General features: G+C 43.6%; 1 protein-coding gene across 1 annotated transcript; it reads left to right on the top strand.

Annotated features, from left to right (window-relative positions):
- Positions 1-429: 429 nt before the first annotated feature.
- On the top strand, positions 430-10,572 carry GABARAPL1 (GABA type A receptor associated protein like 1). The gene is made up of 4 exons (XM_023195226.2): positions 430-840; positions 5,981-6,059; positions 7,911-8,029; positions 9,235-10,572. The coding sequence occupies exons 1-4, from the start codon at positions 751-753 to the stop codon at positions 9,298-9,300; spliced, it is 354 nt and encodes a 117-aa protein (XP_023050994.1). The 5' UTR covers positions 430-750; the 3' UTR covers positions 9,301-10,572.
- Positions 10,573-20,761: the final 10,189 nt, after the last annotated feature.

Below are 20,761 nucleotides of genomic sequence, written 5' to 3'. Positions count from 1 at the left end.
ACGCTCTGTTTATGTTGCCGTTCAGGAGCGAACTGCGGCGCGGCCCAAACACTGTGACGCCAGCGCGGGAGGAGGGCCGCGGGAGGGGCAACGGAAAGCGCAGAGGGCACGGTGCAAGCACGGGACAGCTCTGCTTTGGCCAAAGGGATCCCAGGAGGCCTGGGCCTCTTTTCCCCTGAGGCTGGATCCCAACCAGCAGGAAAACGCTGGATTTTCGCCTTTTGTATTTGTTTTGGGGCCAAACCAAGAAAAACAGTGGAGGGGGAATAAAACATATTTAAAATTGTTTTTGTCTTAAAACTATCTTTCACGGTCACAAAGTAAAACACAACTAGAATGTTTTGATGTTTGCAGTGACATCGATTTTGAAAAATGTTAGCCAGAAAGGAAACGTAGTTAAGACAGCACTCGGCCTCCCACTGCCCTGGGCGCCTGGCGCGTGGGGGGCGGGGCGGGGCGCGCGGGGTGACGTCACAGCCCGACGCGCCACCCGACTGTTTTTGTGCTCCCAGCTCTGCGAGAAGCCGCCGGTATTTCTCCACCTGGCTCTCCTCTATCTCCAGGCAAGCTCACCCGAGATCCCCCCACACCGAACCCCGTCTGCACGCTCGGCCCAGCGCTATTGCCCCGGGAGCGGACGTTTCTGTAGCTATTTGAGCACACCTTGACGTCGGCTGAGGGAGCGGGACAGGGCCAGCGGCGAAGGAGGCAGGCCCCGTGTGGGGAATCTCGGAAGCCCTGCGGTGCATCATGAAGTTCCAGTACAAGGAGGACCATCCCTTTGAGTATCGGAAAAAGGAAGGAGAAAAGATCCGGAAGAAATATCCGGACAGGGTCCCCGTGAGTGTAAAGGAGCGGGGGGATGGGAGGGGAAGGGCCCCCGGGGGCGGGGGCTGGGAGTCGAGATGGCTTCCCTGGGGCGCCCAGGCGGCTCTGGGGAAGGGAGGTTCCGATAATTAGTTAATCCTGAACGCCCTTCAGTGCCCGAGCCAATGGACGTCCAGACTGCGGAGCTTTTAAAACCACATATGCCTGGGGCCCGAACCCCACTTCAGGGCTGACGGCGTTTTTGGGGCCGCCCTGCCGTCTTCAGTGACTCAGCAACCCACACGGTCTCAGCAATACTGAAACCCTGTGTTGGGTTGAGGTGCACAAAATAGCGCCCCTGTGTGCGAGAGTGGTTAGATCAGGGCCATGGATTGACTGCCATTAAGAACGCGGGGACGTTGTGCTGTGCGGTGAGGTTTGCGCGAACCCGGTCGATTTCTGCCTTGGCTGGTTCTCCTTTAGTGAAGTTGACTTTGGCTGTCATATCACTGGGCTTGGGAGGAAAAGGTTCAGAAGCTATTCGGTTCTTTTCTTGCATTACAGGGGGGTAGGGGAGCACAAGACAGTCCTGGCCTGGAAAACAAGGTCACGTTCTCTGCGCAACAGCCTTCTTGTCTCATCGTTCTAGGCTCCAGGAAATGTGTGGGGACAGCAAGCCTTCCCCGGTATTGATTTCTGATCACCTGGCACCTGCACCGCGATAAGGCAGGACTGAGACGTTTTTTCTGTGTTTTGGATACCGGCTTAAGTAGTTAAAACTAGCGCAGGTAGTGAGTAGAAACAGAGAAGAAATATTAGGTATCTTTCAGCATCCGGGCGTTTTCCCCATTACCCCCTCCCCCGCCCCTTGCCTGGTATTTCTCTAATGGGCTGCGCAGCCGAATTGGAGGGCAGAATATGACTTTTAAGTGGTAAAGGGACCAGCAGCTGTTGGATTTTGGAAATGGAGGAGCGGAGATTTTTAAAATTGTGCTCTTTATCTTCAGGTAGGAACATCAGTATTACATGTCACATCATGGTAAAATAATTGCTGTTATTTGATGTCTTTTCTTGACTCGCAGCCACTCTGGATTTCTTCTCTAATCCTTACCTAACGTTCGTGGTTTTGTAGCTACCAGAAGCCAGCAGGACCTTAGCCCAGCAGTAGAAACCTCTTCTACCCCTTTTCCTTAAAAAAAACAGAAGTCATTAGGGCTCTTCCATTCCCCAGGAATTACCAAAGGGTTTTCAGCTTATAGAGGGGTGAGCTAATCCCTTACTCGGTGAAGGATCCTGTACGAAATACTTTGCTGGTTTCTGGACCTTGGATACCTGAAAATTTTGCCCAGTTCTGGTGATACCAATCTTTCGAGCAATGATACTTAAAAAATAGAGTCGGCCGGGCGCGGTGGCTCAAGCCTGTAATCCCAGCACTTTGGGAGGCCGAGACGGGTGGATCACGAGGTCAGGAGATCGAGACCATCCTGGCTAACATGGTGAAACCCCGTCTCTACTAAAAATACAAAAAACTAGCCGGGCGAGGTGGCGGGCGCCTGTAGTCCCAGCTACTCGGGAGGCTGAGGCAGGAGAATGGCGTAAACCCAGGAGGCGGAGCTTGCAGTGAGCTGAGAACCGGCCACTGCACTCCAGCCTGGGCGACAGAGCGAGACTCCGTCTCACAAAAAAAATAAATAAATAAATAAATAAATAAATAAATAAATAAAAAATAGAGTCAAGTTTTACTAATAGTTTACAGTAGCAGTGTTAAGTACTCAGTCTGTAATCATTCGCTTAATCTTTACACGATTATAATCGCCGTTGTACAGAGTATTCAAAGCACAAGGAAATGCGGTAACTTCCTAAAGGTTCCACATTGCTGATCTGTGGTTGAGCCGGAATTCTAACCCTGTCTGACGGACTGTGGAGCTCTCGGAGACCTTAACCTCCATGCCATACTGTTTCTCAGTTTCTAATATAGTTGTATTAACCAGAATTAATGACGTGCTGTGGACTTCACACTGTTAAGTATTGGAAATAGATAAATACTTAGGTGTATTCATTCTGAATATTTCAGTGCATTCTATTCTTTTCATGCTCATAGTTTGGTGTTAAATGTTTTACTCCTATGATAATCTTTAAGCCATTAAGACTGTCATTCAGATTTCAACTTCCGTAGGGTTATGTTTTAACCAGTGGTGAGCTGCTCCCAAGGTGCTCAGTCTGTGACCTTGTTTCTAGTTATGACGCAGGTTCCTTGATTTGGTTCTAGTTCTGGGAATTCACTGCATCCTTGGGCAGAACTTTTAATCTTGCTGTGCTAGATAGAGTGCCTTGTTTACAGAAAAGAGGATTATAGTAGTGATTCCTAAAGCCCATTCCAGCTTGACCATTGGTGTTATTAAAGCAGTGGCGTATCCTGACTGCTCGCATAACCAGAGTTTAGCCCCACCGATATTTCTTCAGAGCTAACAGTTGAAAAGAAGAGGTGTGCTTGTGCCTTCAGAGAGGAGGGGTTGGTGGGATCTTGAAATTATCTTCAAAGATACAACATATCAAAAAGACTGCTAGAAACAGATTGTCTATTTTAAAAATTCATAGCCCTACTGAGTATTAGTCACATTTTACAAATGAGGAAAACTGAGACCCAAAGAGGCAAAGCCCAGGGTCTACCATAGTAAGGAGTAGAGTTGGGATTCCTGGAAATTTAACCTTGGTTCTGGGAAACCAATCCTTTAATAATTACCCCTCCCCCTTTTCTTCCTCTCCAAACCCCTGCCTTCCTTCCAGGTATTGCGGTCTGCTTTATCATTTTCTTCTTCTGTCTTCCTTTGTGGTTTTTATCTCTTACTGCTAGAGTTCCTTTGGGGCACAGTGCTAGCCTCTTTCTGCCTTTTCCTTTTAATTCCTGGCTTACATTACTCTATTTCAGTTTTTATTTTTAAATTTAAAATGTGATCATGTCCCTCTGGTCTTCCTGGTTCAGGATTTTTTCTACAAGAACACAAGTTTTTTTTTTTTTTTTTTTTTTTAACTAATTTTAATCTATTCCTTTTAATTTAAAAGGTTCAACCCCCCCCAAGTTAATTATGTTAGATAATTCTTTATAATTTATGAAGCATTTTCATGTAAACTTTTATTATTCACATTCATATCATATTAATAGCATGACTTTGTTAAAGATGTGTTAGAAAGTTTTCAGGCTGGGCACGGTGGCTGACAACTGTAATCCCTGTACTTAGGGAGGCTGAGGCGGGTGGACCACTTGAGGTCAGGAGTTCGAAACCAGCCTGGCATCATGGTGAAACCCCATCACTACTAAAAAATACAAAAATTAGCCGTGCATGGTAGTATGCGCCTGTAATCCCTGCTACTCCCGAGGCTGAGGCAGAAGAATTGCTTGAACCCGGGAGGTGGAGGTTGCACTGCACTCCAGCCTGGGGGACAAATGTGACTCTCTACCTCAAAAAAATAAAAGTTACTGGAATACTGAAGCTGAGAGAGAGGTTACGTGACCTGTTGAAGATCACACAACCACTAGAAGTACTTGTACAGTGTTTTTTTCCTGCAACTTCACTTTTTTTTCTGCATTTTCCATATCTTCTAACTAAAATGACTATATTTTCTTTTTTTTTTTTTTTTTTTGAAACCAAGTTTTGCTCTTGTTGCCCAGGCTGGAGTATAGTGGCCCGATCTTGGCTCACCGCAACCTCCACCTCCCAGGTTCATGCGATTCTCCTGCCTCAGCCTTCCTGAGTAGCCGGGATTACAGGCATGTGGCACCACACCCTGCTAATTTTGTATTTTTAGTAGAGACGGGGTTTCTCCATGTTGGTCAGGGTGGTCTCGAACTCCTGACCTCAGGTGATCCGCCTGCCTCGGCCTCCCAAAGTGCTGGGATTACAGGCATGAGTCGTTGTGCCCGGCAGTGATTATATTTTCTAAACTAAAAGTCTAAAGCTCATGATTTTACAATAGGTATTTTCTGTTTGGTAAGTTTTAGTGTATAAAAAAAATCTTTTAAATTTGTATATATCTAGTACAGAAATACATGATTTTTATACAACTTGAACTATATATATATAGTTCAATATAATGTAGACAGAAATCCCTTAAAAGCCTGATAATCTAAAGCCTAAAGCTCATGATTTTACAATAGATATTTTCTGTTCGGGAAGTTTTAGTGTATAAAAATCTTTTATATTTTTATAGATCTAGTACAAAAATACATGATCTTTATACAACTTGAAATATTATAGAAGTATATAATGTGGACATTGAAAATCCCTTAAAGTCCTAACATAATCAATATCTATTAATGGCTGGTACTGACATCGTATTATAGGATGTCATTGTCAGACTTGTTTTAACACTGTTTCTTTTCCATTTAATAGTGTTTGAACAATCTTTACAGTTCTTGGAAATTTTGACGAAGTATAAGATTCAAACCACATTATTGGTACCTTTAATAAATCGTATTTATAAGAAATAATAACTTATAGATGATCAGGATCGTATGAGAAAACCCAGTTTTCTTGATGCTCTAATTAAATACCAGAAGGCGGCCAGGCACGGTGGCTCACATCTGCAATCCCAGCACTTTGGGAGGCCAAGGCTGGCAGATGACTTGAAGTCAGGAGTTTGAGACCAGCCTGCCCAACATGGTGAAACCACATCTCTATTAAAAATACAAATACTTAGCCAGGTGTGGTGGCGTGTGCCTGTAATCCTGGTTACTCAGGAGGCTGAGGCAGGAGAATTGCTTGAACCGGGGAGGTGGAGGTTGCAGTGAGCTGAGATGGAGCCACTGTACTGCAGCCTTGGTGACAACGAGACTTCATCTCAAAGATAAATAATAAATAAATAAATACCAGTAGGCATATGTCCTATAGTAGATCTTACAGATAACCTGTAGTTACTTAAAATCAAAGTTCTTTTTACTTTTCATCATGTACAATCTCTAGTTTATTTTTATTTTAGTAATGCAGCTATAACCTCACTAAGGAAGCCCATTTTTTTCCGTATAATTTTATAAGGGGTGGGGGGGATAAGAAATGAAACAGGTGTCCTAGACAGATTCATTTCCAGTAGTAACTAGGCAACTCTAGGGTGTGGAAGGAAAAATACTAGATTGCTTTCTGTAGTTTTCATTCCTGCTCTCCTCCTCTCCTTCCAGGTGATTGTAGAGAAGGCCCCAAAAGCCAGGGTGCCTGATCTGGACAAGAGGAAGTACCTAGTGCCCTCTGACCTTACCGGTAATGCTCTTTGCCTCCCCTGACCCTTCCTTCCCTGACAAAGCTTTCCAGATCCTTATTACATGCATGAGATTGTGAGAGTGAGAGGCAGTACATACTTGAAAGAAGTAAGCAGGATGCCCCAGAGTTATCTGATTAAAAAATGACCCAGGCTGGGCACAGTGGCTCACGCCTGTAATCCCAGCACTTTGGGAGGCTGAGGCGGGTGGATCATGAGGTCAGGAGATCGAGACCATCCTGGCTAACACGGGGAAATCTCTCTCTCCTAAAAAAAATACAAAAAATAAACTGGGCGTAGTGGTGGGTGCCTTGTAGTCCCAGCTACTTGGGAGGCTGAGGCAGGAGAATGGTGTGAACCCAGGAGGTGGAGCTTGCAGTGAGCCGAGATCGCGCCACTGCATTCCAGCCTGGGTGACAGTGAGACTCTGTCTCAAAAAAAAAAAAAAAAAAAACTCAGTAGTTCTTTCCCATCACCATGTCTTGCTGGATTTTGACACAGCAAAGCATAAGACATTGAAAGAAAGGATCAGAAGCCCATTATTTAAACCCCTTTTATTTTTATTTTATTTAATTGATTAATTTATTATTATTATTTTTTTGAGATGGAGTTTCGCTCTTGTAGCCCCGGCTGGAGTGCAGTGGTATGATCTCAGTTCACTGCACCCTCCATCTCCTGGGTTCAAGCGATTCTCCTGCCTCAGCCTGCCAAGTAGCTGGGATTGCAGGCACCTGCCACCACGCCTGGCTGATTTTTTTTGTATTTTTAGTAGAGACAGGGTTTCACCATGACAGGCCAGGCTGGTCTTGAACTGCTGACCTCAGGTGATCCACCTGCCTTGGCCTCCCAAAGTGCTGGGATTACAGGCGTGAGCCACCGTGCTGGGCCTAAACCAATTTTAAAATTCAGCTTTGGCTGGGTATGGTGGCTGGATGTGATGACGGGCGCCTGTAATCTCAGCTACTCAGGAGGCTGAGACTGGAGAATTGCTCGAACCTTGAAGGCAGAGGTTGCAGTGAGCCGATATTGTGCCATTGCACTCCAGCCTGGGTGACAGTGACACTCCGCCTCAAAAAAAAAAAAATTCAGCTTTGTTAATTGTGATGTCAATTTGTTCCAAAAAGAAAACCAGTCTGGTTTCTTGAGAGGATTATGCTTTAGAGTTTCCTGATTACATCTTCTTAAGCTACATTTTTAAAAAATAAGTTTTGTAGATTTTGTTTGGGATTATAAGACATATATTCAGTCTTCATCTTGAGCCTTAATGGAATACACACTGCATCCAAGAGACCCTGGAAAGATTTTGTTGATGTGCTTCAGAGTTAACAGGTTTGAATATCAGCCATCTAGAAAATTTTCAGTGTTCTCAGGTAAAGGCAAAGCATCGAACCTTCTTTAATGCCCCAACACTGAGTTGAGTGGCTGTGCTAAGATGACCAGAGTCCAGTGGACCCCTTTCATTGCTAAGCTTTTCTTAGGGTGGGTCTGGGGATGGAAAGTGTTTCAAGTCGGGTTTAGACAGTGATGGGAATGTTTTGGTCTGGATGCACATGGTATTCCTTCAGCGTCGTCCTCAGGCTTTGAGTGGATATGCTAACATGAGGTCTGAGATTGAATAAGAGGAGAAAGGAGGAATAAAGTCCACTATGGCATGTCAGGGACTGTGCGGGCTTCTGAGTTTCCCTTTTTATTTTGAAAGCTCCAGGATAATATTTGGCTCTTCTCAGGTGGTATATAAAACTGGTACTGACTCTAAGGGGAAACAATGCAATTGAATTTTTTTCCAGGGCTTACCATTCTACTAATTCCTTGTTTTCTTCCTTTCTTGTCTGCCTTTTTCTTCCATCATCCAGTTGGCCAGTTCTACTTCTTAATCCGGAAGAGAATCCACCTGAGACCTGAGGACGCCTTATTCTTCTTTGTCAACAACACTATCCCTCCCACCAGTGCTACCATGGGCCAACTGTATGAGGTAATGGTTCTAGCCACACAATACTGGATGCCGTCCAGTGCAGTCTGGCATCCTCTAGCCCTTGTTCTAGTATATGTTGATAACACAACTGAGAAGTGGGGCAGAAGGTGTTGTTTATCCGGATCCTCTTACACATGGCAGTGTAAGGCTCTGAGAGATTAGATACCACTTGTTTTTTAGGGATTAGGCACTCTACTAGATTTAATCCTTTTGAAATCTCTTCTCAGTCTTGTCTGACTATAGTGTTTAATGCAGGATTGTTATTGAAACAGCAGGAAGTGATTCCTGATAGCAAAAGTTCCAAAGCATCAGCCTATCGCAGTTCCTGCTATTCTTGTTGGTAGCCTGTAATTTGTAATGCATTCAGAATCCAGTTCATTATTTTACTCCCATTTAGCAACAGATTGAGAAAGTACATAATAGTAAAGCCAGCTTCTAACTCTGAGGCCAGCCTCCACTACAGTCAGCTTCCTCTGTGAACTCTGAAGTTTTGACTTAAGACAACCACATGGATCTATACAGGGGGAAACTTCTTCTTAGAACGAAACTAAAACTGTGAAACAGATTCCACATTATCTGGGCACAATGAATCAGATCAAATGAAATATAAAATTAAGGCAAAGTCTGTAAATGGATTCATTTGTCTTAACAGATAAACTGAGGAGGGATAATTTTTGTGTGATTTGGTTTAATTGGAAGTGTCAGAATCTGGAGAAACTATAGTAAAGGACTTTATTATTACTAAAAACATAACCTAGGATTGTAACTATTATTTTTTGCAGTATTTTGCATAAGACGCTTCCTTCTCATTGTGCCCTATTAATGGATTACATAAATTTATAATAATCCTGAATCTAACTTTTATTGCATAGCATATATCCCGTTAGTATCTGCCCCTTATATATCCCATCTGTGGTGTCTGTGTTCCCCTTGCTAGGACTGAGCTCTTTAAGAGTGAGTACTGTGCCCCAGTCATCTTCATATCCCTGATACCTGTGTGTAGTATGTTTTCAATGAAGGATTTTTGTTTGTGAACTCAGAGCTCAAAGTGTAATTCCAACCACTTCTCCTTATTCTTCGCTCTTCTTTTAAATGGGGACGAATGATACCTTCCACACATGCTTTACAAGGTTGTGTGAGGCTTAGCACCTTAGAGCTAATGAGTGAGTATGTTTCCTAAACTGCTGTCTTATCTCTTCCCCCAGGACAACCATGAGGAAGACTATTTTCTGTACGTGGCCTACAGTGATGAGAGTGTGTATGGGAAATGAGTGGCTGGAGGCCCAGCATTGGGAGCACCTGGACTTGGGGGTAGGGGAGGGGTGTGTGTGCGACTTGGGGAAAGAGGGTGACTCCCACCGCGAGGAGACAGAAGGTGAAGACATCTAGAAACATTACACCGCACACACCGTCATCATATTTTCACATGCTCAATTGATATTTTTTGCTGCTTCCTCGGCCCAGGGAGAAAGCATGTCAGGACAGAGCTGTTGGATTGGCTTTGGTAGAGGAATACAGATGATGTAATTTTACAGCATTCCTGAGATTTAATTTTTGTGCAGTTTCATAGAAGGGTCAGGAGGTGGACAAGTTGGGGCCAGAGATGATGTTAGTCCAGCAGCAACTCCCTGTGCTCCCTTCTCTTTGGGCAGAGATTCTGGTTTTGACATTTGCACAAGACAGGTAGGGAAAGGGGACTTGTGGTAGTGGACCATACCTGGGGACCAAAAGAGACCCACTGTAATTGATGCATTGTGGCCCCTGTTCTTTCCTGTCTCACACTTCTTTTCTCCCATCCCAGTTGCAATCTCACTCAAACATCACAGTACCACCCCAGGGGTGGCAGTAGATCACAACCCAGAAATTTAGACAGCGATCTCTTACCTTTGGAAAATAGGGGTTAGACATAAAGGTGGTTATGATTAAGAAGATCGTTTTGTTATTAAATAGCATTAAACTGGAATTGACAAGAGTGTTGAGCATCTCTGTCTAACCTGTTCTTTCTCTCTGGTGCCCCTTATCTCACCCCTACCTTGGAATTTAAGTCTCAGGCATTTCCAGTTGTAGACTAAAACCACTCTTAGCATCTCCTCTAGTATTTTCCATGTATCAGGACAGAGATGTCTTATGTAGGGAGGGAGCAAGTATGAAGTAAGGTAATTAGATACACCTCTCATTCAGGATTCTTGCTTCCATGCTGCTGTCCCTTCAGGCTCACACGCACAGGAATGCTATGTGATGGCCAGCTGCTTCCCTCCTTGGTTTTCATCCACTGCAGCTGCTAGTTAGAAAGGTTTGGAGGGATGACTTTTAGTAAATCATGGGGATTTTATTGATTTATTTTCACTTTTGGGGTTTTGTGGGGTGGGAGTGGGGAGCAGGAATTGCACTCAGACATGGCATTTCAATTCATCTCTGCTAATGAAAAGGGTCCTTCTTCTTGGGGGAAATCTGTGTGTCAGTTCTGTCAGCTGCAAGTTCTTGTATAATGAAGTCAATGCCATCAGGCCAAGGAAATAAAATAATTGCTTACCTTAAAAATACCCTGAATTCAGCAATGTTGTCTTTATTTTGTATGTATTAGAACAGATGATATGTGGGGCCGGGCGCGGTGGCTCAAGCCTGTAATCCCAGCACTTTGGGAGGCCGAGACGGGCGGATCACGAGGTAAGGAGATCGAGACCATCCTGGCTAACACGGTGAAACCCCATCTCTACTAAAAAATACAAAGAACTAGCCGGGCAACGAGGCGGGCGCCTGTAGTCCCAGCTACTCGGGAGGCTGAGGCAGGAGAATGGCGTAAACCCGGGAGGTGGAGCTTGTAGTGAGCTGAGATCCAGCCACTGCACTCCAGCCTGGGTGGCAGAGCAAGACTCCGTCTCAAAAAAAAAGAATAGATGATATGTGGACTCTGAACAAAAGAACTAAGTGGGGAAAGCTGTTCGTGACGAATGTTCACATATGGTCAGACCCATATATGTTTACTCAGGTCTTTAGCGAGCAGGAGTTGCTGTTCAAGGGTGAATGTTATGCTGGGGCAGTGTGCCTGCTGCGTTGGAGGGGTGTGTGTGATTTTCTCCTCCAAAGATAAGTGCATTGTCACTGTTCTATGTGTTTCTAAAAGCTGAAGGTGGAAGACTGCCTACGTAGAGTGTAAGGGGTGGGCTGTGCTAATTACAAATGCAGATGTCTAGGCCATCACCCAGATTTAGCTGACTCAGAATCTCAGCGTAGGTGTCTAATTTTTAACAAGCTCATATGACTGCTGCACACTGAAGTTTGAGAGTCATTGCCTTTTTTTTTGAGACGGAGTTTCACTCTTGTTACCAAGGCCGGAGTGCAGTGGCGCGATCTTGGCTCACTGCAACCTCCGCCTCCTGGGTTCAAGGGATTCTTCTGCCTCACCCGAGTAGCTGGGATTACAGGCACCAGCCACCATGCCCAGCTAATTTTTGTATTTTTAGTAGAGATGGGGTTTCGCCATGTTGGCCAGGCTGGTCTTGAACTCCTGACCTCAGGTGATCCTCCTGCCTTAGCCTCCCAAAATGCTGGGATTACAGGCGTGAGCCACCACGCCCAGGCCGAGAGTCACTGCCTTTTGCACCAGGTTTTGCTGTAGGTCCCAACCACACCTTACTCTCTCCATTACAACTTGGTCAGTCTGAAGCCACCATCTCCCAAAGCAGCAAATAACACCTAAGCAAGGCTCCCAGCATCAGAACAAGCTTGGTGTCTTCTGACTGTATGAAAGTCTTGTTCAGTCATTCAGGAATGAATATGTGGGTGGGCTATGAGCACGCAAGTTAAATGGGAGAATGGAAAACAGATTAGTGCAAACTTCTTTCATGAAGAACCTTAAAACCCATCTCTAACCCTCTCTAATCTCTTGCAGTCATATCCCCAAGTGACGTCTACCTCTGTAGAGAGTTATAGAATATATCAAGGTCACCAAAAAGGAAGTGGGAAGTTATAAAAGATCCATGCCCAGCAGCACCACATGTAGAAAATTATGTAAGATGATGGAATTTTGATGAAGCCGTTGAAAATGGACACTTGTCCCTACTGACAAAAATATCAAGGTGCTGTTCCCTAATAAAACCAAAAGGAAGCTAATTGAGTTAAGATGTGAACTGTATTTTGAAACTAACAGACTTATCCACTACCTAGGAATGAGACTGGATGAATATTTAAAAGAAAGCAAACATAGCAGATCCTAACCCTCTGCACACATCTGAAACAGTCCCTGTAGAGCAAGAGACTGTAGGCCATTGCTAAACCAAAGAGATCGTTTGAATTTAGGGGCTGTGTCTTTCCCAGGTAGGCTTTGATTATTTTAGGCCTACTTCTGGATTTTCCTAAGGAACAAATTTTTTCCTTGGATAGGACATCACCTATCATTTTAGACAAGCTGTCTAATTTTATGAACAATGGAGTTTAACAGCCAAATTCAGAGGCAAAGCCACACCAGCTGCTTTGGCAGTCTGGATTGGATTTGGCACTTTACTGGAGGTCAGTGCTTCTCAGCGCCACTTCCTTGGTTTCTGCTAGTCAAGCTTTTAATGCTTCTTTGTGCCGTCAGGCCACTGTGAGGCTTGTCATGAGCTAAAAGTAGTTTAAGAAGCCCTTCATTAGCCTGGCCCAATATTCCATGTTAGATTAGATTGTTAGATTGGCTTACTCTGATTGACTTGCTTTGTCCGGGGATAGTGTTTGAAAGATGTGTCGAATGAGATTAGGGAGGCCGGTATGACATGAACATCAAAGATGAGTGAGTCCTTAGCTCTTCGATATACTTTGGTAGAAGGATCTCAAATATATGTAGGGTAAGTATACATCTAATTTGCCAAGGATAGTCTTGAATTAATGCCCATTGTCCTGATTGATTTATTAGTGGTTCCTTATTTCACAGTTACATGATCCCCCAGTGGACAAAATACGTGGTCACTCTGTATGTAGTATAAAAATTGAAACCTCTTCCATCAAGAGACACACACTGTCTGTGCTATCTAGGTTTAGTGCTCCCCAGTATGGCTCTTACCCTGTCAGGTGGAGGGAGACGAGACAAATCGTTCTACTTGTGAATGGCAGACTATTCTGCTTTTGTTGATTTTTCCCCTAATGCTGACTTGTTTTCCTCTTTCAAAGCATCGTGCACTTGTTAATTTTTTTTGACTATATTGTGCAATCAGAAGATTGCAAGAGAACAAAGCAAATTATGATTAATGTACAGTAGTAACCAGGCAGACAAGATCACTGCCTCGTGCACTGCCTCATCACTATATAATGTGAATAGAGCCCCCCAGAGTGATGCAGTGCCGTCCCCTGGTCCCTGCAGTGGCCCTTTGGACACAAATCTTGTCAGTTACAGTTGCCTTGAGAAGGTTACACTTATTAAGCGTACAATTCTGTATTCTATTGGTGGTAGTACCATCAGATAGAACAGGTATGGTGTAATTTTGAAGTATGTGCAGGGGGGCATGCATATCCACCTGCCCATGGGTACAGCATCAAGTCAGCTGTAATAATGAAAAATTCAGTCATTTTGGAAAATGAACTGGTTGATAAATTCATATTAGTTCTTATACAAAATTTATAATGAGCTATTTCTAGCTGTGGTTTCTTTTGGATGTTTTTACTTTGCCAGATTTAAACAAGCTACAAATATTTATTTAACTTTAGTTATTTTTAGCTGCATGAAACTACCAAGTATTTCAGAAACAAGTCTTTTGGTGGTTCTGAGTCCAGGCTATCTGAGTAATGGAGAATTCCCTCCTCGCCTGTGCCCGCTGCCCAGCGGCCCACCCCTTTGTTCACCTTTGAGAAGTAGCTCAACAACAACAAAAAGTCCACACACACAAAAACTAGAATCTCTCTTCCAAAAGCTGTGACTGATGATCTCAGCTTAGATACCCTGTGTAGGGCCCTGCCTCATTTTCTTTTCCTTTTTTTTTTTTTTCCCCTCCCAGTTATGGGCACTTCTTAAGTACATGTACCCATGGCTAGATTATTTTCAGAGTTTGAAATAACAGGAAGTGATCACCCTTAGAAGTAGTCAAATGGTGCAGGTGTGCGTGTTTTCAACAGTGCCTAACAAAAGACAAGTCATTCTCCTGGTGTGTTTTCATCCGTGTGTGGCCATCTATTTCAATAGTTCTGTTTTCAAAAGCAGTGTATTTAAGACCCTTAGGACTTCTGTTTAGAAGTACTTAGCTCCTAGAACTTGAATGAAGTGATCCTGAACTCTTGGGTGAGAAGTTGAAACATGTTTTCTATTTTTACACTTGCAGTAGGCTCAAAGTTGCTTCATACCATTCGGTAAAAGAATGATGATGGCTTTATTGCTTCTTTAAGCAATATGCACCTGGTATTCAAAGAATAAAAGTAACAATAAGCCATATTTTACCTGCTAAAATTGGCTAGTTCCTAACCTTCTTCAAGTCTTAGATACTATGTCAAGGAGACCAACTCTGAACATCTCTAATATTCCAACACCTTCCACCCACTTTCCTTTCTCCTAATCGTTCTCTACCTTGATCTTTGTCTTTTTTTGCTTAGCAGTGATCATCTAACATAATTTTCTAGTTTATTCTGTCTTCTCTCTCTAGATCCTGAGATGCAGGAAGGCAGAAACTTTTTGTGTATTGATATACAAAAATTGGTCAGAACAGTGAATGGCATATGGTTGGCATTCAAAAATGTTGAAATAGTAGTTTCTGATAGGACTGAACACTAGGCAACTTAAATTATCCAGAAAAACACATTACAAACAGACCAGTCAGGTAACTTTGGGAAACCCTTGGAGCTTACTAGAAAGCTGTTCTAGAGGCAGGAAACAACTTGAATCCCAGCTCTGCTGCTTGACTAGAGCTGGGACGTGGGCTAGTCTATCATCTGTACAAACGAAATTTGCATTTCCAGGCTGTTCGCAGTGGCTCATGCTTGTAATCCCAGCACTTTGGGAGGCTGAGGCAGTCGCATCACCTGAGGTTAGGAGTTCAAGACCAGACTGGCCAACATGGTGAAACCCTCTCTCTACTAAAAATACAAAAATTAGCTGGCTGTGGTGGCGCACACCTGTAGTCCCAGCTACTCCGGAGGATGAGGCAGGAAAATGGCGTAAACTCAGGAGGCGGAGCTTGCAGTGAGCTGAGATCTGGCCACTGCACTCCAGCCTGGGCGACAGAGCGAGACTCCGTCTCAAAAAAAAGAGAGAGAAAAAAGAAAAATCTGCATTTGCTTATCAAGTAGATAATTACATCATACATTGTTGCCAATACTAAGTAAATCCTTTGCAAACCTTTAAACGGCATTCTTACATATTAAGATTCATTTTACTTGAAACTGAAATGGCAATAACTGGCCAGGTGCGGTGGCTCACGCCTGAGACCATCCTGGCCAACATGGTGAAAACCCATCCCTACTAAAAATACAAAAATTAGCCGGGCGTGGTGGTGGGAGCCTATAATCCCCGCTACTTGGTAGGCTGAGGCAGGAGAATCGCTTGAACTGGGGAGGCGGAGGTTGCAGTGAGCAGAGATCGTGCTATTGCACTCCAGTCTGGGAGACAAGAGCAAAACTCTGTCTCAAAAATAAAAGCAATAATGGCCGGGCGCGGTGGCTCAAGCCTGTAATCCCAGCACTTTGGGAGGCCCAGACGGGCGGATCACGAGGTCAGGAAATCAAGACCATCCTGGCTAACACGGTGAAACCCCGTCTCTACTAAAAAATACAAAAAACTAGCCAGGCGAGGTGGCGGGCACCTGTAGTCCCAGCTACTCGGGAGGCTGAGGCAGGAGAATGGTGTAAACCCGGGAGGCGGAGCTTGCAGTGAGCTGAGATCTGGCCACTGCACTCCAGCCCAGGAGACAGAGCAAGACTCCGTCTCAAAAAAGAAAAAAAAAAAAAAAAAGGCAATAACTTAGGCTAGCTGGCAGAAATCTTTCTGATTGTTTCTCTTTTATTTATTGGTCATAGCAAATGCAGGATGTGGCATGGATCAAGGAAAACAAAGCAGAATATGCCGAACTGGATAGCTCAAAAGATGGCTTTCTCACTGAGGAGCTCTCTTCCTTTCTGTTAGACGCTCCTTTGGGATGGGTTTTCTTCTCTTTTTTCTTTCTTTTTTTCTTTTTTTTTAAACTTTTTTATTTTTTTTTTTTGAGTCACAGTCTTTATATGCCCAGACTGGAGGTCAGTGGTGTGATCTCAGCTCACTGCAACCTCCAACTCCCAGATTCAAGTGATTCTCCTTCCTCAAGCTCCCAAGTAGCTGGGATTACAGACATGCACCACCATGCCTGGCTAATTTTTATATTTTTGGTAGAGCTGGAGTTTCACCATGTTGGTCAGGATGGTCTGAGCTCGTGGCCTCAAGTGATCCACCCGCCTTGGCCTCCCAAAGTGCTGGGATTACAGGCGTGAGTCACCGCACCCAGCCTTGGACTGATTTTCTTAATGGGAGTAGCTGCTGTGTCTCCTCAAAGGTGATTACCGTGGGCCTCCTTTTCCACAGCAGCAGGTAAAACCTAGATGTGGGACAGAGTACATCATTTTTTTTTCCAGCCTTCTTAGGCTGGAATTAGTATCAACATCATTTTAAGTTTATTTTGATACTTTAGGCAAAAGAGTTACAAAATGTCCAAATAGGCTGTATACACATCAACAAATATAACCAACTCCCATCTATTTTTATATCACCTGGATCAGAATGAACAGGGCGAATTTCTGCCTTCCAAAGAGGGTTAGATCAGATATTCTCTGCAATCTAGAGACCCTGGGCAAGAAGCATTTCTCTCCCTGAGTTCAGTCCAGTGTGGGGAACTGCTAGTTACAGAATGGCAAATTACATGTCTTTTTTCTTTACTTTCTTTTAGTCAACTTTATAATCCCCAAATGGCACATCCCTCAGAGACCCACACTTCAGAAATACCCACAAATAAGCCAGAAGAGAATTTAAAGGAGAAAAGCAGGGAAAGAGGACAAACTTGTATTGATGAATTATTATATATAAATCATTGTGCTAGACATATAATCTTTGAAAATAAACTCTAGGTGAATATTTTAATTTAATTTGGCTACGACAGGAAGGAAGAAGGTTTAGTTTTTCCAAGATTAGGTCGCTGAGTAATGTTGACCTATGTAGCAAGATCAAATCCAGATAATTGCAAATCTCAGGCATCGGTCCTTATCCATGGTCAAAACAAATTAGGACATCTTAATGAGTGCATGTGGGGGTTTGCCAGGAGAGAATATTGAAGTTATAGACTATTTCAGTTTCTGTTTGTCATGGTCCCCTGTTCTCTGAGTTGCTTCTGCTTGCTGTTTACACACAGGCTATTTTACACCGCAGGTTTTCTCTGTATTTTGGTGTCTATCTGGAGTATTCTTCCTTCTGCCATCTGCCCAATGAACTCACTCCAGGAACACCTGTGTGAGGCTTAGGTACAGCTACAAGTGACGGGAAAAACTAAAACAGCACTGGCTCACACAAGATAGTAGTTCATTCTGCTCTCATGTCAAAGTCCAGGTTTCATTATGAGGATTTTCTTCCTGAAACCCAGACTGCTCCTACCATCCACTCCTTCCTATTTAGGTGTGGCCCTCATCCTTAAGGTCAAAGGCAGCATTTCCGTTCACTGTGGTAAGATGGGAGAAGAGGTCGAGAAGAAGACAGACCAACTAAAGAAGATACACATGCTTCTGTCTCAAAATTGTATTATTATGGAAGAAAAGCATAATGGACGCTCTTCTATGAACTGGTCCTAATATCTCCTCCAACACTATCTTGGAAAACTCAGCAACATAATTCTTTGTGCAGCCACTGTATTCTATATTGCCATACTTCTGTTAAATCATCCATACATTCTACTTTGCTTCTTTTTTTCTATTGTTTATTTTGTTTTCAACATATATCACTTGCCAGATTGTATTTTAGGTTCCACAAGGACTGGGATCACATCTTATTTGTCTCTGTGTCCCTGGTAGTCACCAAGCGATGAGGAGCTAATGATTATTAAATGAAGGAATGAATAAAAGTAAGCATATGAATGCAAGTACTAAGAAAAGAGATTTACTTATTAACTTTTAGAGCTTATCCACCTCAACTTTTCAAGTTAATCTAGACTCTTCTTGTTGAAACATTAAGCATTAATTGCTTAACCAAGCAATTAGGAATCTTTTATCTCATATTTTATCTCATAGGCTAATTGATATAAACAAGTTAATTCTGCTTTCTGTGTATGGATCTTGACAATGCTTTTTTTTTTTTTTTTTTTTTTTTTTTTTTTTTTTTTTTTGGTGGTTTGTTTTCTTGAGACAGAATCTCACTCTGTTGCCCAGGCTAGGGTGCAGTGATGCAGTCTCGGCTCACTGCAACCTCCGCCTGCTGGGTTCAAACAATTCTCCTCCCTCAGCCTCTCCAGTAGCTGGGATTACAGGTGTACTCCCATGCCCAGCTAATTTTTGTATTTTTAGTAGAGATGGGGTTTCACCATGTTTGCCAGGCTGGTCTTGAACTCCTGGCCTCAAGTGACCTTCCTGCCTGGGCCTCCCAAGTGTTGGGATTACAGGTGTGAGCCACCACATCCAGCCTGACATTGCCTTTTTATAAGGACATCAGGCTTTGGATTTAAGGCCCAGCTTACTCCATTAAGATCTCATCTTAACTAATTACATCTGCAAAAACCCTACTTCCAAAGAGGCCACCTTCTGAGCCACCAGGTGGACATGAATTGGGGGATAGGAGCACTTCAACCCAGTACAACACATATAAATGGGGTTGAGTAGTAGGCTGATTGGCAAAGAATTTAGAGCCTTAAAGAATCTCATAATCAAAGTGCAAGTTTCCAACATTCCTGGTTTGTTTTTATTCTGCAAAATCACCCCTGTTTTTTTGGTGAATGTCAATGTGTTAGGTCCAGCACTTCAGAAAAGTATCTTTATGTTTAACAATATGTTTTGAGCATATCTAATATCTTAATATAGAAAACTTTACAAGTCATAAGGGATTGTTTGAAATGTAGCTATAGCTTGTGTAAAAAGAACATTACCCACCCATTATGTTTACTGCACACACAGTTTCTTTATAACAGCTAAGTGCCTATCCTGCTTGTTATACTCCATGATGTGTCCCTCATATGAGCAAACATGAACAGTATACAGACTATCAAATGCACGGTTCTGATTTCAGGTTTTACTTACCTTTCTTTTCCTTGAAACATAAGATTAGAATTGCAATTATTTATTTGGCAAGAGAAGCATATCAAGAGACATCCAATAGCAGGGAAAATTTTTTTAAAATGTAACATTTGCAAGACTGTAGACAGAAGCTTGTATTCGTCTGTAGTTCCTTGGAGAACATTGAAAAATAGGACACTTGGTTTTTATCAGGGCTATGATCATCACAGCTGCAACCCTGAGGGATAAAGATGTCACACATTCCCACAGGTAGTGTGCCTGTGTGACTCTCCGTTGCTCAGGACTGCAGAAGGATACTAATCCTTTGGAAGGCCAGAGTTTTAGATTTTAGCTATCTGACCTTTACTTTTTTTTTTTTTTTTGAGACAGAGTCTTGCTCTGTTGCCCAGTGCCCAGGCTGGAGGGCTGGAGTACAGTGGTGTGATCTCGGCTCACTGCAACCTCCACCTCCCAGTTTCAAACAATTCTCGTGCCAAAGCCTCTCAAGAACCTGGGACTACAGGCACCTGCCACCATGCCCGGCTACTTTTTTGTATTTCTTTTTTTTTTTTTGTTTGCTTTCCAAAACAAATTTATTTGCCTGTGGAGGTGGGGGTGTAATTTAAAAGGCCATGAAAACTCTCGAAAGAGAAAATACTACTTTTCAGCATTGGCAAGTTCTGGTATATATATTTTTTTTTCTCAAGGTATTTTTCCCCATTTATATTGCCTCTCAATATGAAAATATGCATTGGGTTGAACAAAAAACAAACTGCACCAAAACATACTTCGTCTCCCTCATTTCCCTAAACTCCCAAGAGGAAATTCCTTTTGTTTTGTTTCCAGAACATTTCCATCCGTGTACAAGCACTTTCTTTTTTAGCCCAAAGTGCCCTTGAACGTGGCTGACGCTCATTACCTTTTAGACAATTGAGACAAATTCTGGAGGTTCCCATCTTGAAGATTTACGTAAAGGCCACGCCTCCTGTTCTTAAACGCACCCTAAACGGTGCTGGAAGTGCGGCGAGGTTGGCCATTCCTCCGCTTGGAAGGGGACCCACGGCCGCCCAGGGACCAGGGGTGGAGTTGAACATCCCGCCTCTCCAGGGGAGCTATCTGCACTCGCTCACCGCTGCCCGGCGCCACCCTTACCGGAAGTGGCCAAGCGAGGCCAGTCTCCGCCGTGCTTCTTCCGGTGTGGGACGCGGGGGAGTCATCATCTCTGGAAGTAGAAGCTAGTCACCGGAAGTGGTTCTCAGGGTCCAACCTGAGACCCAAGCCCCGGTCTGTGTTGTGAGGACGCCACTACGGTTAGGTCGTGCTGACTGATGAAAGCAGCCGATGGAGCCACCAGGCGGGCGCTGCAGAGCTTCCGCCCGCGCTTCCGACTTGCAGTCCGTCCCTGGGATGTATCCGTCTCAAGATAAAAAAAATAATAATATTGGCGAGGCGTTGTGGCTCACGCCTGTAATCCTAGCACTGTGGGAGGCTAAGGTGGGTGGATTGCCTGAGCTCAGGAGTTCAAGATCAGCCTGGTCAACGTGGTGAAACCCCATT

The sequence above is a fragment of the Piliocolobus tephrosceles genome, chromosome 10 (genome assembly GCF_002776525.5).
Source record: "Piliocolobus tephrosceles isolate RC106 chromosome 10, ASM277652v3, whole genome shotgun sequence".
Classification (NCBI taxonomy): domain Eukaryota; kingdom Metazoa; phylum Chordata; class Mammalia; order Primates; family Cercopithecidae; genus Piliocolobus; species Piliocolobus tephrosceles.
Note: the sequence above shows the minus strand (reverse complement) of the source record. Positions and strands in the feature narration are given on the sequence as shown.